The 14,167-nt window shown below is 40.9% G+C and overlaps 1 protein-coding gene across 1 annotated transcript in view; it reads right to left on the bottom strand.

Moving 5' to 3' along the window:
* Positions 1-689: 689 nt before the first annotated feature.
* The window catches only part of WWTR1 (WW domain containing transcription regulator 1), a gene marked incomplete at its 5' end in the record, with an annotated part of 23,851 nt that continues 10,373 nt past the window's right edge, over positions 690-14,167 (bottom strand). The window contains 4 exons of the mRNA XM_003209263.4: positions 690-4,276; positions 4,492-4,604; positions 5,108-5,241; positions 10,382-10,581. Of these exons, the coding sequence (XP_003209311.3) occupies positions 4,092-4,276; positions 4,492-4,604; positions 5,108-5,241; positions 10,382-10,581 (632 nt within the window). The remainder of the gene's footprint in view (positions 4,277-4,491; positions 4,605-5,107; positions 5,242-10,381; positions 10,582-14,167) is intronic.

Here is a 14,167-nt window from a genome sequence, read left to right as displayed (position 1 = left end):
TCTGAGCCCGCAGGGAAACGGGGGGCCTGACGGAGGCAGGGTTGCTTTACGGCGTTGGCCGAGAAGGGCGGGCTGCCGGCATGTTTCCTGGGGAGCCGCGCGGCTCCTCGGAGCGCCGCAGTGCCAGAAGCTCTTCCCGAAGCGGTTTCAGCCGTCCGCGAGCAGCGCTGCGCCGCGCAGAGCTCGCATTGCGGCGGAACCGACCCGGCAGCGCCCAACGGAGCGACCACCGAAGGTGAACGCGTTCAGCGCTTCTGCCGAAGGGCCGTGGTCACCGTCCCCGTGAACGCGCTTCTCCAAACGGGGTCATAACGCGGCAGCGCTGCCCGGCGATGCGGTACATTTGCACGCTTCCCCTCGCGCATGACTGCAGCTAATTCCTAAGCCTAAGGAGAAATGCGATGCCGCGCCGCTCGCTACAGCGGAATTCACGGAGTCTCTGTGCTAACACAAAGCCCCGCTGTGTTTGCAGCGTAAACTTTACACCGTTCGCCTCTTGGCAGATCGCTGCAGCAGCCGCGCTCCCCCCGTGCCATTACTGCACTGCAGCCGCCGATCCACGGGGAATGTTGCTCTCGTGGCGTCGGAGTCACGGCGAGCAGCAAAGCGGCCCTGGGAGCACTGGAAGCGTTAGAAGTGAAACTGTAATGATCGCCGATGCCCAAAACAACTCATAATGAATTGAGATGTAAACGTAAAATGCTTTTATTTTGCATGGAGCCAATCACTGAATTAAAAGTATGCCTTTTCCATAGAACAGATCTTTACCTTTATTCCAAGCATGGTTCCCTGGGAAGCACAGAGCAAAACCCTCCAAAGGGAAAAAAAATAAATAAACAAAAGAACAACAAATATGCATCCAAAACGTTGCAATTCATGCATGTATTTTTTCATGTATGAGATCAGAGAAAAACATCTTTAAAAGCACAGAATCAAAGCCTTGATACAACAGGGTGATCTGCGTGCTTCTGATACATACGGTCTGCTGCAACGTCTCTAAATTAAAACCAAATGCTCACATCATTTAACAAAATGAAGAAGTAAATAAAAAAGTTAGTGTTAGCACGTACAGGGATGCAGTATAATACAAAACAAGTTTACTTGAACATCCCTATTTTTCTGCTTAAAACAGACATTTTAATCCTCTCTTTCCAAAACATTCATTTTCAAGCAGGCAAGCCCACACCTCCCCTCCTCTCCCCCCTCCCCCCCCATGATGTCCTGGCAGTATTCCCATGGCACAACCTGTAATTTCCTTTACTAGGAAGAAAAGCTGACAGTGTAAACCATCACTTCTACTTTAACTATGCTTTGATTCACAACTGAGTAAAGATCTGACCTAAGATTTTGGTCACTGCTTTATGCTGACAGCAGTGTTTCAGGTAATAGCACCTCCCTGTTCCAACTGTGACTTTATCAATAGGAAGTAATATGGAAACGTAATTTCAGATTTTTTGCCTTTTTAACTCCTTTGAACCTTGACACACAACCACCCGAAACATGGCTGACAGAACGAGCTGCTCTTAAGCTCTCTAATTCTGCATAACATCAGACTGCACCAGAAAATGGTATCAGTTCTCACTGCAAGAGCTGCCACCTCCAGCTGATGAAAAACAGTGCAGCCAAACAGCACCGGCTGCCTACTCTGCATCAGCCAAACACTTGACCTGCTTGGAATGTGATGCACTATGACCCAAATTGACACTGGTACTGGCAGATGGACAAACTGTATTTTCTAAACATGACCTAATGATGTGCCACAGCAAGGGAATCCCATGAGAACACAGCTCTGCAGCCACAGTGAATTATTCCAGCACTGGCAGCCTGCAGTCTCTCAGGCCATAATGCAGCACTGGAGAGTGGCCTACAAGTCAGCATACAGTCAGGTGCCAAAAATCTCCCGTTCCTTTACCATGCCATCAGGTGTGTCACTACAGAACGAAGCCTGAGGCATCCATTTGGCACTGAGGCTGGCACCCTGAAGAGACCCTTAAAAGAGAGAGGCTGTTCATAATTACAGTAACGCTGCTTGGCCCTGCCCGGTCCCTTGTTTGTTGGAAAGGAATTTCTCTTACCTGGATATGCTAGCTAACATTAAAAACAAAGCAAAACCAAAAAGAAACAAATAAACAGAAAATATCCTTCCCCTCCCTCCCCAAAAATACAAGAAACATAGTGACAATTCCATAATTATACTCTGTGCAGACACAATTCTGCTGTCACATCTCGCTTTATATTAAAAAGAGAAAATACAAAAAGAGCTGCTTTTCCCTCTGTAGTACAACTTCATGACTGTAGGTCTTTGCCTTCCCTCTCCTGTTCCAACTTTTGGTGTGTGCATTTCAGTTTCCACCTTTCATACACTGCACACCAGCTGCATGTCGTTCACAGGGCAGTTTACTGCATCGGTTCTTCCACCAGGTCTTCTGCTGAACGCCAGTGACTCACCTTCTGTATAGCTCAGTCTGCAGTGACCCTTCCCACTAAGGATCAAATTTTGTCACATAATCATTTGACTTCCAAACTTTCTCATGTTCCCGTAACTTAATCTCTGACCTTTACACCTACATTCATGTGGCCAGATGGAAAAAGTCTTCAGTGATCAATATTACAGCACATTGGTAAGATCTTACTAAGTATCATTAAATTGAACAACAGCCATTTACACTGAGTGCCATACCTCTTCCTCTCTCTGCATAGCCTGGATTAAGCTCAGAGAAAAGTTTTAGTGTCTTTCATAAAAATACATATTTTTCAATATTAAAGGCATAAATTCATAGATCATAAATAATATAATTTCAAAATATTTAAGAATTTTAGGACTTCATTTGCATTTCAGGGGAAGAGTATGCTTAACATCCTTGATGCCTATTCAGTCCCAAACCTCTGAAAAAGAAGCATTTATAGGGAATACAATATGTAGGAGTGCAAAACATTATGCTGTGTGTTCTGTACACTGATTACAGGAAGTGACAGACTTAAGAAGGTGCAGCCTTACCAGACCAGTAGCAACACTGCTTAGTTTTGCCCTGATAAAGATAACATCTTTTTTTTCATGTATAGAACTACATGTACAGTTTGACATTGTCAGTTAGAAACATTACTAAAAACAGTACTACAAGCGTTTTTTCATACTACATATGATATTACCAGGTTGTGACACGTTTTTCTGTCCTGACCTCAACAGCACATTTCTGCATTTAATTGCCATGTATTATTATATAGGAAAAATTGTTTGTTCATGTGTTAAATTAAAAAATTGTAATGCTTAATATAATAAACATCAAAATCTAAGATCTACTAAAAAATTGCTGGTTTGTAATACATTGTTTTATTTTAAAAAGGCAGCAGTTAGTACCAGTTGGATTGTTTTACAACACTAGCACTGTGAAACTATTGCTAAACAATACTGGTACTTTCAAAAATTAAGCACAGTTATTATCTGGAAACTATACAGTAATATACTGGAAAAAAAAATGGCAATAGTACTTCTTGTGCCTTTACAAATATATGAAAATTATCATGGCTGATATGGATCAGATTTAATCTATATTCCATACAGTACAGTTTTCCTAATAATAATAAAAAAAGATTTTTAAAGCTTAAGTAAGTTGATAAAAAAGCCTCTGATACTATTGTCATAAACGCAGTAATAAAACTGCTTGCATAGTCTGATGCTATGCAGATTCTGTGAACCAAGTGACCTAGGAGTTAGCCTCTGTGATTCATTAAGGGTTTGTGACGTTAATCAATACCTAGAAGATCAGTCACAGGCATGCACAAACATCATTCAGTTTCTGTCCTTAAGTGAAACATTTCTGCCTGATCTGAAAAGGAAAATGCATAGTGTATATTTTCTAAAAGACAAAGAAATATATATTTATATATGTATATCTCTATATGTATTTTATACTTAAGTTAGTGTCAGTCAAATCCAGGCAGAGATTAAACCAACCATAAAGATGACATAACAAAAGTCACTAAGGCAGTGATCTCTCAGAATTTTCAGATATTTTTTTTTCCTCTATCTAAAGAGGAAAAATAAATGCTGAATTGCATTTCACACTGAATCAGCATTAGAGAATGGGTGATTACAGCCATGTAAGGAAGGGCTCATTTTTGCTGAGTACTGACTCCACGTCATTGAGAATAGGGATTAAGTCTTCTGACTCCAAAGTCCCAAGATCAACGTTTGTTCCTGGAAGACAGTCGAGGAAATCAGGGAAACGCGCTTGTTGTGCATTTATGTTCATTGTTGTCTGTGCTACAGTCTCTCCTAGAAAAATTGAAGAATATTTGAAATTCCAGACCTTATGGGTAATCTACAACAACACAACTGATATAAAAATTAGCTTCACCATTTCCCGTAAGCACTTCTATCCTCTACAATGTTACCTAAAAAGCACCCCACTATGCAATTATAAAACAGCACTAGCTAGAACAAGATGTTTTTAACATCATTATACTTTAAGGTAACTCAGGGTATTCTACCTGTATCCATCTCATCTACGTTGCTGAGGAAATCTTCAGGTGTCGTTGGTATACTGTAGCATCCTAAACCCAAGCCACTGTCTGTACTCTGCTCCCTGGAATGGTATGGCCCACTGTAAATTGAAACATGAAAAAGGCTCAGTAATGGTGTTCTGTTAGACATTGCCCCTGATCATATCGTTTGAAAAGACTGTGTAACAGGTTAGATATTAAATACTGAGTCATTAAGCCTCACCTTCTTTGCTGGCTTCCAGTGCATGATTGCAAATTCAAAGTGACTGAAGTGAGGTCATATTAATTTTGAAATATACACATGTATATACACCTCTCTAACAAAAACAGCTCTGATAACCTAAAAGAAGTCAATTTATTTATACTTACAATATGTACTTAGTGTATTCCCCGTGCACATACATACAGTGCACTTCAAACCACCTGCTACCATTTGTTTGATTTTTCTACAATTCCTTCAGGAAGTGTAAACTGAAAGATTTCAGGTCATCCACTATGCTGTACTCCTCTTCAGAGTATGTACAAAAGAAGATGATTTAGAAAACTACTTTAAAGAGACAGCTTTAAAAGTGTGAATTGTCTAATGAAGAGGACATGAACTTGCCTGTTCAAGAAAGGATCGGATCCATTGTTTGTAATAGATCTCATATCTTGGGTCATGGCAGCTGTGCTCATGGCTGTCTGAACTGCGGTCATGTTTTCAGAGTCCATGGGAAGCTGCCTGCACAATGCAGCTTCCTGAGAAGGCAAAGAAATATAAGGGAAGGAGGGTTATTCCAACAGTTCAACACCACTGCAGTCTCATAACAAGAAAACATGTTATATCTGTCCACATTTTTATTCAGGAAAGCAATTCTAAACCATAAAAGTGATGATTTTTTGTTTACACTGATATGAAGAAAATTGTGATGTCGTAGACAGCAACTGTCCTTCATACCCACCAGTGCTGCAGAATCTACTGGAGGCCTCCCAAGGTGAGAGAGGCTTCCAAGAAAGGTGGTTGATGCCGAAGGCCTGTCAGTGTTCAGGAGGTATCTGGCTAACACCCACAGTAATAGGCTTTAACTTTTGGTTAGCCCTGTAGAGGTCAGGTATGTACACTTGATGGTCTTTGTATGTTCCAACAGAGCTATTCTACTCTGCTCTACTCTACTTTGTCATCTAGTTGTTACTAGTGCAATCTAAAGTGTAATCTTTAAAATTTCTGGATTGAAATCTGGGAAGGGAAGCCAGCACCCTTTGGTGCCATGAACCTCCCACAGACACCAACGGTGGCCCAGATTGGCATCTTGGTGGAGCTGCTGGAGAACCTGGCACAGCAGACTCCTGTGGCAAATGCAGCTGAGTCATCAGTAGATTCATTCACAGAGTTCACCCAGAAAATGCTGGATAACTTCTATAATTTTGCGTCCTCATTTTTGCTAGACACCACAGCAGAAGAATCTAACTTGCAATCCAAAAGTTAGAAAGACCACTGCAGGGAAGAATTTGATCTAATAATTTTTATAATGAATTCTTTGCTTAATAATAAGTGCCTTCCTGATCTGTGTCTTGCATATTGTCGTAAAGATTACAAATGAGACTGAAGAAACTTGTTTCAACTCTTCGTGATGGTTAAATCTCATTTTATCTCTGTGAGACAATCATGACATCTAGTGGTGTCATGATTGTCTCACAGACATACAGACATACAGAGCTCTAATACAAATACTGTTTTGCTCCACACAGATGTCCCAAATGAACATCCTAGCACCTTAAAAATAATAAAGTTGTATCAGTAAACTTAGCTGACTCTGCCTAATTATTATTACAGATTTTTGGGAAGTAAGAAAAGGAAATATTTCATTTAGTAGAAAAACATTTTCCACTGAATCTGTAACTCATTTGTTCTCTCAAATACAGTAAAAAAAGAACAAATTTTGAGGTAGAGTGGGACGTTCTGCTATTGATTTGGTTAGTGAGGAGGATTAATTTGGTCTTTTCGTGAATAATGCAACCACGATTCCTTGGAAACCAACATATACTGGTGCCCATTATCACAACGCTTTATTTATTATCAAATTATCAGTATAGTCACTGATTAATAATCTACATTAGATTATTAGAGATTATTTAGTAAATGCTAAGAATAAAAAGAGTGAAGATTTTTAATAGCTTGTGTATGGTAGCTTATGTATATCAGTTTGTTTCTCAAATGACAATACCCTTGGTGGTGCTTTACATATAATTAAACTGGCTGGAGTCTGTAAAAATATAACATCTGAGAAAATGGGCAGACCTGGTTTTTTTTAACTGTTTATATGAAGATACTGAAAATATTTTTTAACATATATCAAGTAAATAGCAAATGCAACAATATAAGCAAGGCTAATACTAGCAAGACAGAGAGAAAGAAAAAGACAGACAGAAAGGAGAAAATACCAAAAGATAAAGGAAGTGAAACAGTCAAAATGAAGCAGATTAGACTTAGCTAAGATTTATTTTGCTGAAGACCAATCCAGAAACAAAGTTCATGTTTCTGATACTTGGGCAGTGCAAATTCACATCTCACAGGACACAGTTCCCACTAATAAAGGTAATATCAGAACAAAGGGAAGAAAAAAAAAAAAGCCTTTCCCCTTGGTTTGTCAACATGTAGAATACATGTTGGTTACTACTTTTCTGTCACTTCTGAAAATCAAATGCTGTTTCTAAAAAATAAAATAACAAGGAAGATTGAGATGCAAGTATCTGTCTCTTTCAGAATATTGTAACTATGTCTTAATTAAAAGAGGGAAGATTTAGTCTGGACATAAGGAAAAAGTTCTTTACATGAAGAGGAGTGAAGCACTGCCACAGGTTGCTCAGAGGAAAGCAACACAACCAACAGAACAGCAAAGTACAGTAAGGATTTCTGAAGCTTCAGCTCCTGACAAAATGCATTTGCACATACAGTCCAGGTACACTGCAAAATGCACCTCCTGTGGCACTAAGAGTGGCAATACTGCAGTCACACGCTGTGACAATGTACTCTTAGCCATTCTTATCACCTTCTAGCTCCCAAATGCAGGAGTGCCTCCTGTTGGTCAGCAGAGACCATCCTTGGCCCTTAGTTCGCAAAGGACCAAGTGCTAGGGCACTAAAGCATAGGTTTCAAAACCTAAATGATTTTCAAAATAAATAACAGCAACAAAAACAAGGAAACCCCACCCCTCAGTGTTTTGACAACATTAAGGCATGTCAGAGGGCTCTGACAGTGACTATTTGCAAAATCTTTAAAAGCTTCAAAGGATTGCAGTATATTGAATTATTCAGTGTCTCTGAACACAGCTCGGATGTAAGCTCCTTTTAAGCTGCGTGCCAACCGAGTCTATAAATTCATTGTCACATTTCCTGGAATCCTTCTTGGCAGAACTGAACTGAGCTCCGTGATCAGTTGCCAGACAGTCATTTCAAGCTGGGGTGTGATGGTGTCTGAAGGGAGTTTACATTGCTAGCCACTTCAGCTCCTTTTCTGCCAGCCCTCATTCTCAGGCAGACGGTGCAATAGCTAGACACTGCCTGTGCCATCAATGGGTCAGACTGCGCGCCAACCGGTGCAGTGGAAAGAATGCAGCAGGAAGTTTTCCTGTTCAGGATGCAGCACGTCAGTGAGCTTTACTCTTCGAGAACAAAACACTGACAAATCCTCATCTGCATCCCCACGTATCATTCCCTCTACAGCTGTTTTTGAGCCCCTGTACCCTTCCACACCCACACTTATGGAAGAGGTTCGGGGATCAGAAGGCAACATCCGACACGCAATGCCTTTCTGTGACTGTCCCTTCCAAACAAGACAGAAGATGCACACACAGAGAGGGGTGCTAGGATGTCTTTCCAGTATGGCTTAACTGAGATGGGAAAGGTTTGGGTTAGATATTAGGAGGAAGTTTTTTCACCCAGAGGGTGGTGATGTACTGCAGCAGGTTGCCCAAGGAGGTTGTGGATGCCCCATCCCTGAAGGCATTCAAGGTCAGACTGGATGTGGCTCTGGGCAGCCTGGTCTGCTGGTTGGTGACCTGCACATAGCAGGGGGGTTGAAACTAGATGATCATTGGGGTCCTTTTCAACTCAGGCCCTTCTATGATTCTATGATTCTGTGACCCTCTTAAGATTTCAAACTGACACTGCTCTAATGACTTCCACTTCCAGGAAGCCTCCTGAGCAGTAAGCACATTATCCCTTTTCCTCTAGAAAGCTGAAAAAAAAAAATCAGTGAGAAAGAAAGCTCTTTTTGGAATGACAAAACTGAGTAAGAAAGCAATTAAATAGGAGCTGAGCCATACTGGCGTTCTGAAATGCACAGCACTTCCTGCAAGGACTCACTTTGCTGTGCTGGTGGCAGTACCAACCAACGCAGTAAACAAATTCCCTGAGCAGAGTGCCTCCAGCACTGCATGCTCCTCCAGGCTGGGAGTGCTGCTCCACCCGAGCAGCTGCAGCCAGGAATGGCTGCGGAGAAGCCAGCAGCTGCTGCCTGGTGGAAAGTGGGCTTGTGATCTGCTGAAAGAATTCCTCCCATCTTGTTCAAGTTCTCTGCACCTCCTTGAAGCCACCTAGCAGCCGCGTGCACACTTTACTCAGTTTTTCCCTTAGGTAGGTTGTACTTAAAAAGCAAAAGCAACAGTGAAGGGTCTGACTCCAGAGGGATTTGCCATGTCCTTCTGAGCTCTTGCTGAGGCTGATGGCAGGAAGGGCACAAAATTCTGTTGAAAAGGATAGATTTTACATCTTGCTTTCTGTAGGTGGTGAGTATGTCATTAAAAGCTAAATCAGTTCTGAAAATTTTAGTAATAGGAAGTGATGCTGTCCTATTTTCTATAATGTGTAGATCAAAGAAAGACCACAAGCATTGTAAAGTTGAAGGCTTGAATAAGCACCACACGGCTGCACTGCTGAGCATGTATCAGTTTCAGTGAAAAACACACTGTAAGCAGGCAGGAATACCAGCCTTTGTGTTAATGGCTTGACTGTTTTGATGTTTAATTTGCTGTTGTCCTGAAGCAAGAACAGGGCCAAAGAAAGTAAAAAATAAAGGAACATGTTATTAGCATGATAACAATATGACGAAACTCACACCAGAGATGCCCACTCTCTTCCACCTCTATTATGTTCTCTATTATGTCCTCACTTCTGGACAGTAAAGGTGAAGGTACATACAAGGCTTAAGATTACCAATCAAGCGAGAGATCAGCACACTGAACACAGTCATTCTACATGCACAGATGATGTAGCACAATGTAATTCCCATAAATTAAGGGTAGTGGAAATTGAGCATGGACACAAGACAGCATCTGCACAGTTTTCACACTCAAGCTTGAACCGTAGAAGTCAAATTCATGATGTGAGTCAGTAAAAAATGTCAGAGACATTAGCAGACTTGTATCTGCCTTTCACCGCTGTTTAGCAAGGGCGTTTAACTATGAGAATGTTCCCCTACACCAAAGATGATGGGAATAATCACATGTAAAGACAGGGAAGTGTTACTTCAGATTTGTAAAAGGACATCATTTTAATGGTTTGTTTGCTTCTTTCGTGCAGCTGCAAGAATTGTAAATATTTTTTCTTAATTTTGTAAAACATCGTTTCTTTAAATTCTTGTATGCTTAGAGGAAGGAGGCAAAAGTAAAAAATGCAAATATGATGCAAATACATCATTATAAATTGTTTATACAAATATTCTCATTACAGTGAAAAAATGAAATGTTCTCTGTCTTTTCCAGAAGACTCCATTTATATTCATTTTTTGTTATTCTCACCTAAAGCAATAGTTAATCGTGACATAAAGCAACAATGCTACTATTTGTACCTGGTAAAAGAAAAGTTCTTGAGCAAAATAAAAGTGTATCCTCAACGTTACCTGTCGCATGAGCTCCTCCTGGCGCATCCTAATTCGTTCCCTCTCCATTTGGATTCGCTGGAGCCTCAACTTCTGCTGCTGCTGCTGCTGTGCAGTCAGTGCACTGGGCATGTTCAGCAGGCCTGGCTGCGGAGTCTGGGAAGGACAGCTTTGCTGTGAGATGGATGTGCTGCCTGTTATTTGGTGCTGGTGATTCATAACTGTGGGAAAGAAAAGAAATCACGGCTGATTAGGTATAAATGTACTTTAAGAGAACAGAGAGCCCAGGACGCACGTTGCTCATCCACAGTGAATAAGGCATTGTTTGAAATACTTTACTTCTAATGACTGAGATAACTACTCTACTTGACAAGACTGCTGTTATAGTAATTGCTTAATAAGTATTATCTTGTAATATTTTATAGGTGTATAAATCTTCTGAATACTTATAATATAACAGGTATTTATAATTACCTTTTGAGCAACCTGATCTAGTGGAAGGTAGCCTTGCCCATGGCAGGGGGTTGGGACTAGGTGGTCTATAAGGTCCCTTCTGACTCAAATAATTCTATGATTCTACCATCCCAGCATCCCACTGATATGCAGCAAATGATACGCAAACTTTCTAATTGAAAACTCTACAAATGTTTGCCTGTGTTATGCAGTGGAGTAGCTAAGTGATTTCTTAACATTTTCTTTATTGTTAGATCTAAATTAATTATTGTAAAAATATTTGTTGGCACAGATAATGACGTCTGTGTGTGTCTTCCACCACTATGAAGGAGATGCACACTTCTGATGACATGGAGATGAGAGATCTTCCAGTGCCAGGTAAGAAGCAAACCTAGTAGGATGTTCTGTTCCTTGGCAGGCTGCAGCCTTCCTGTTCTGGTTTAGGCTGTGACAGAATTAGTTTTCTTCACAATATCTTGTGTGGTGCTGTATTTTGGATTGATGATGAAAACAGTGCTGATAACACACTGATGTCTAGCTGCTGCTGAGCAGTGCTCACACAGTCAAGGTGCTTCTCCTTTCACTGCCTCCCAGCCAGGGGCACAAGGGGCACATGAGTCTGAGGGGGGAGCACAGTGGGACACAGGTGATCAAAGAGATATCCCATCCCAGATGAGGATGTGCTCTGCAAGAAAAGCTGAGGTGAAAGAAGGAGGAAAGGAGGACATTCAGCGTGATGGCATTTGTCTTCCCAAGTAACCATTACCTATGCTGAAATCCTGTTTTCCTGGAAACAGCTGCAGATTTGCCTGCTGATGGGAAGCAGTGAAGGAATTCTTCCTTTTGCTTTGCTTGCATGCACAGTTTTGACATTACCTCCACTTTACTTTTAAATAAAACGTATCAGTTCTCAGAAATTCAACATGCTTTGTGCACCACAGGGTAAATAGTTCTTCATTTCCTCCCCTACCTTCACATTTCCAGGAAAAAACAAATCAGGTGCCTGAAATCAGTTTGAATGATAAGTGGTAGCCACATAGCGCTTTAAAAATGCATTGACATTTTTGCAAGTAGTCTTTCACTAATGAGGTGATAGCGTAATTAAGAAAGCTTCTCTTTTTTAACAACAATGCCCTAGATAATAAAATACTTCTCAGAAGAGCTACATTATCTTTCCTCCCAAAGAACTAAGATTTGTTTCTTCCTTTTTGTCTCTCACTCATTGCTCTTACCATATGAAAACTGAAATCTCAACACAGTTCTCTGCTTCTCAGAACTCAATCTTTATGCTGTGTTCACATCTGACATTGTAGAATATAGTTCAGCAAGCACTCTTGGAAGTGTCTGAAGCACTGAAAGAAATGGCTTTATAATTTCAGAGTCTGAAAGTTCTCCAAACTTTCTGCCAAATCATGTATTGTCTGTCACTCTGCAATTGGAACAAGGCAGGTATGCAGACATTGGGCCAGGATAAATTTCACCAAGCTTCATTAGGCAGAAATATTCATGTTCTTACATCGGATCTGAACTGAATCTTTCATAGAATCATAGAATGAATCACAGAAATGGTTTGGGTTGGAAGGGACCTTCAAGATCATCCAGTTCCAACTCCCCTGCTGTAGACAGGGACACCCCTCACTAGACCAGACTGCTAACAGCCTCATCCAGCCTGGCCTTTAATGCTTCACATAGGTCTAAGCACTAAGGGGTCATCTGAGCATGCAGTCATGATATTTTAGCTTCAGTTGCAAATTCAGCTCAAGAAATAATCCAAGCTAAAAGAAGCCCTGCAGTAATGTAACCTTTTCACTGACTTAGAGTATGTGTGGTCCACAGACAGCTGTATCCACACAAATGACATCATGCTTCCTCATGAAAGCAGGGTATTTACTGTTACCACCTCTTCCACGCTCAGCTGCTTGCTCCTGCCCACATGTTATCCTTTTATTGGGCTGGCCAACGCATTTCTGTAGCTGCATAACAAACTAAAAACTGCCTGGGGCTAGAAAGGTATTTTCTGGTTAGACAAGTTCCTAACAAAAGTCACTGGGTAGCCGTGAAAATGCTTATGCTCAGTGAAAACTGGAGAGCAGATGGGAGAAATAAACCAGTTGCAGGGAAGAGGAATGAGTGACAAAGCCAGAACTGATTAGTGACTTTTCAGTGGCAAATCTCTGAAGGACAGCAAACTGCAGTGCCAAGAGGGAAAGGCAGGAATGAGAGCTGGGTGCAGGAATCAAACTACTTTTGTAATGGAAAGTTTTGAACCGCAGAACTTACTCTAGACCCAGTTATTATTAAAATAATTAAGAAATATTGTAAGTGCAATTATATGGACTATATCAGTGTAAAACTGGTGTTGAATTTCCAGTACCATAAACACTTAGGCAGGAACTTAACTCTTCTCGCAAGCGTAAACATGTTTAGATTTTTGGCATGTCAATGGTTGGTTGACTGACAGGACAGCCACACTAGAATCCAGGCTGGCTGAGGGATTACCACAATACAGTCATCTTACATACAAAAATTGTTTTCATCTAAGCAGCACATACAAATGATAGAACCAGGCAAAGTTATGTGAAGACGAACAGTCTGTATGGTGAGTCAGGGCTAGAGCCTGAGATGTATAGCACTTGTCATGGCTACCTACTGCCTTTGCTTTATAGAACTCTCTTTATCAGTGCATCTGCACTCATGTGGGTAACAGCTGAAACGATAGATGCAAGAAGGCAAAGAACAAGATGATAAGTATACGCTGAGAAATATTTCTCCCAGAGTTACGGTCCCCAATAACACTAAAAGTCATTTCTTCTCATGGGGACAGACAGAACATTTTCATCCAGTCAACCCTAACTCTTACAGTAACTTCCTTTCCTTTCAAGCAATGCTATCCACTATTATATACAATCAAGGACTTACAGGAAGCTCAGTACAGTGAGTAAAGCATTCCTAAACCAGACATCAGGAGTGCAGAAATTAAATTATACCAAATTACCTATAAGTCAAGCATGCCATGTGTGATCATATTTCCAAGAAACAACAAAAATCTCACTCTACCTCCAAGAAAAGTGACTTATGTCACCTGGATTTTTCAGTGCAGAAGATACACAGAAGGCAAAAGAGTAAGTAAGAGCCATCCTCAGCTAAGTCCACATGGATTACGTGGTTCTGCTCCTCCTTCTATCAGTACCTTTCTCCTCAGAGGTATGTAGGTCCAAAACCTCTGGACACAAGTCCAGAGAGAAACAGCTCTGTTCAAAACTGCCACTAATTGGAATGGAATTGGGTAATAGGAACAAATTCTACTGTTGTCATTTGAACCTCCTGACACTGCATTTTCCTCCATCATACAAA

Source organism: Meleagris gallopavo, chromosome 11 (assembly GCF_000146605.3).
Source record: "Meleagris gallopavo isolate NT-WF06-2002-E0010 breed Aviagen turkey brand Nicholas breeding stock chromosome 11, Turkey_5.1, whole genome shotgun sequence".
Lineage (NCBI taxonomy): Eukaryota > Metazoa > Chordata > Aves > Galliformes > Phasianidae > Meleagris > Meleagris gallopavo.
The sequence above is the reverse complement of the archived record's forward strand: the minus strand, read 5'-3'. Positions and strand labels throughout refer to the sequence as shown.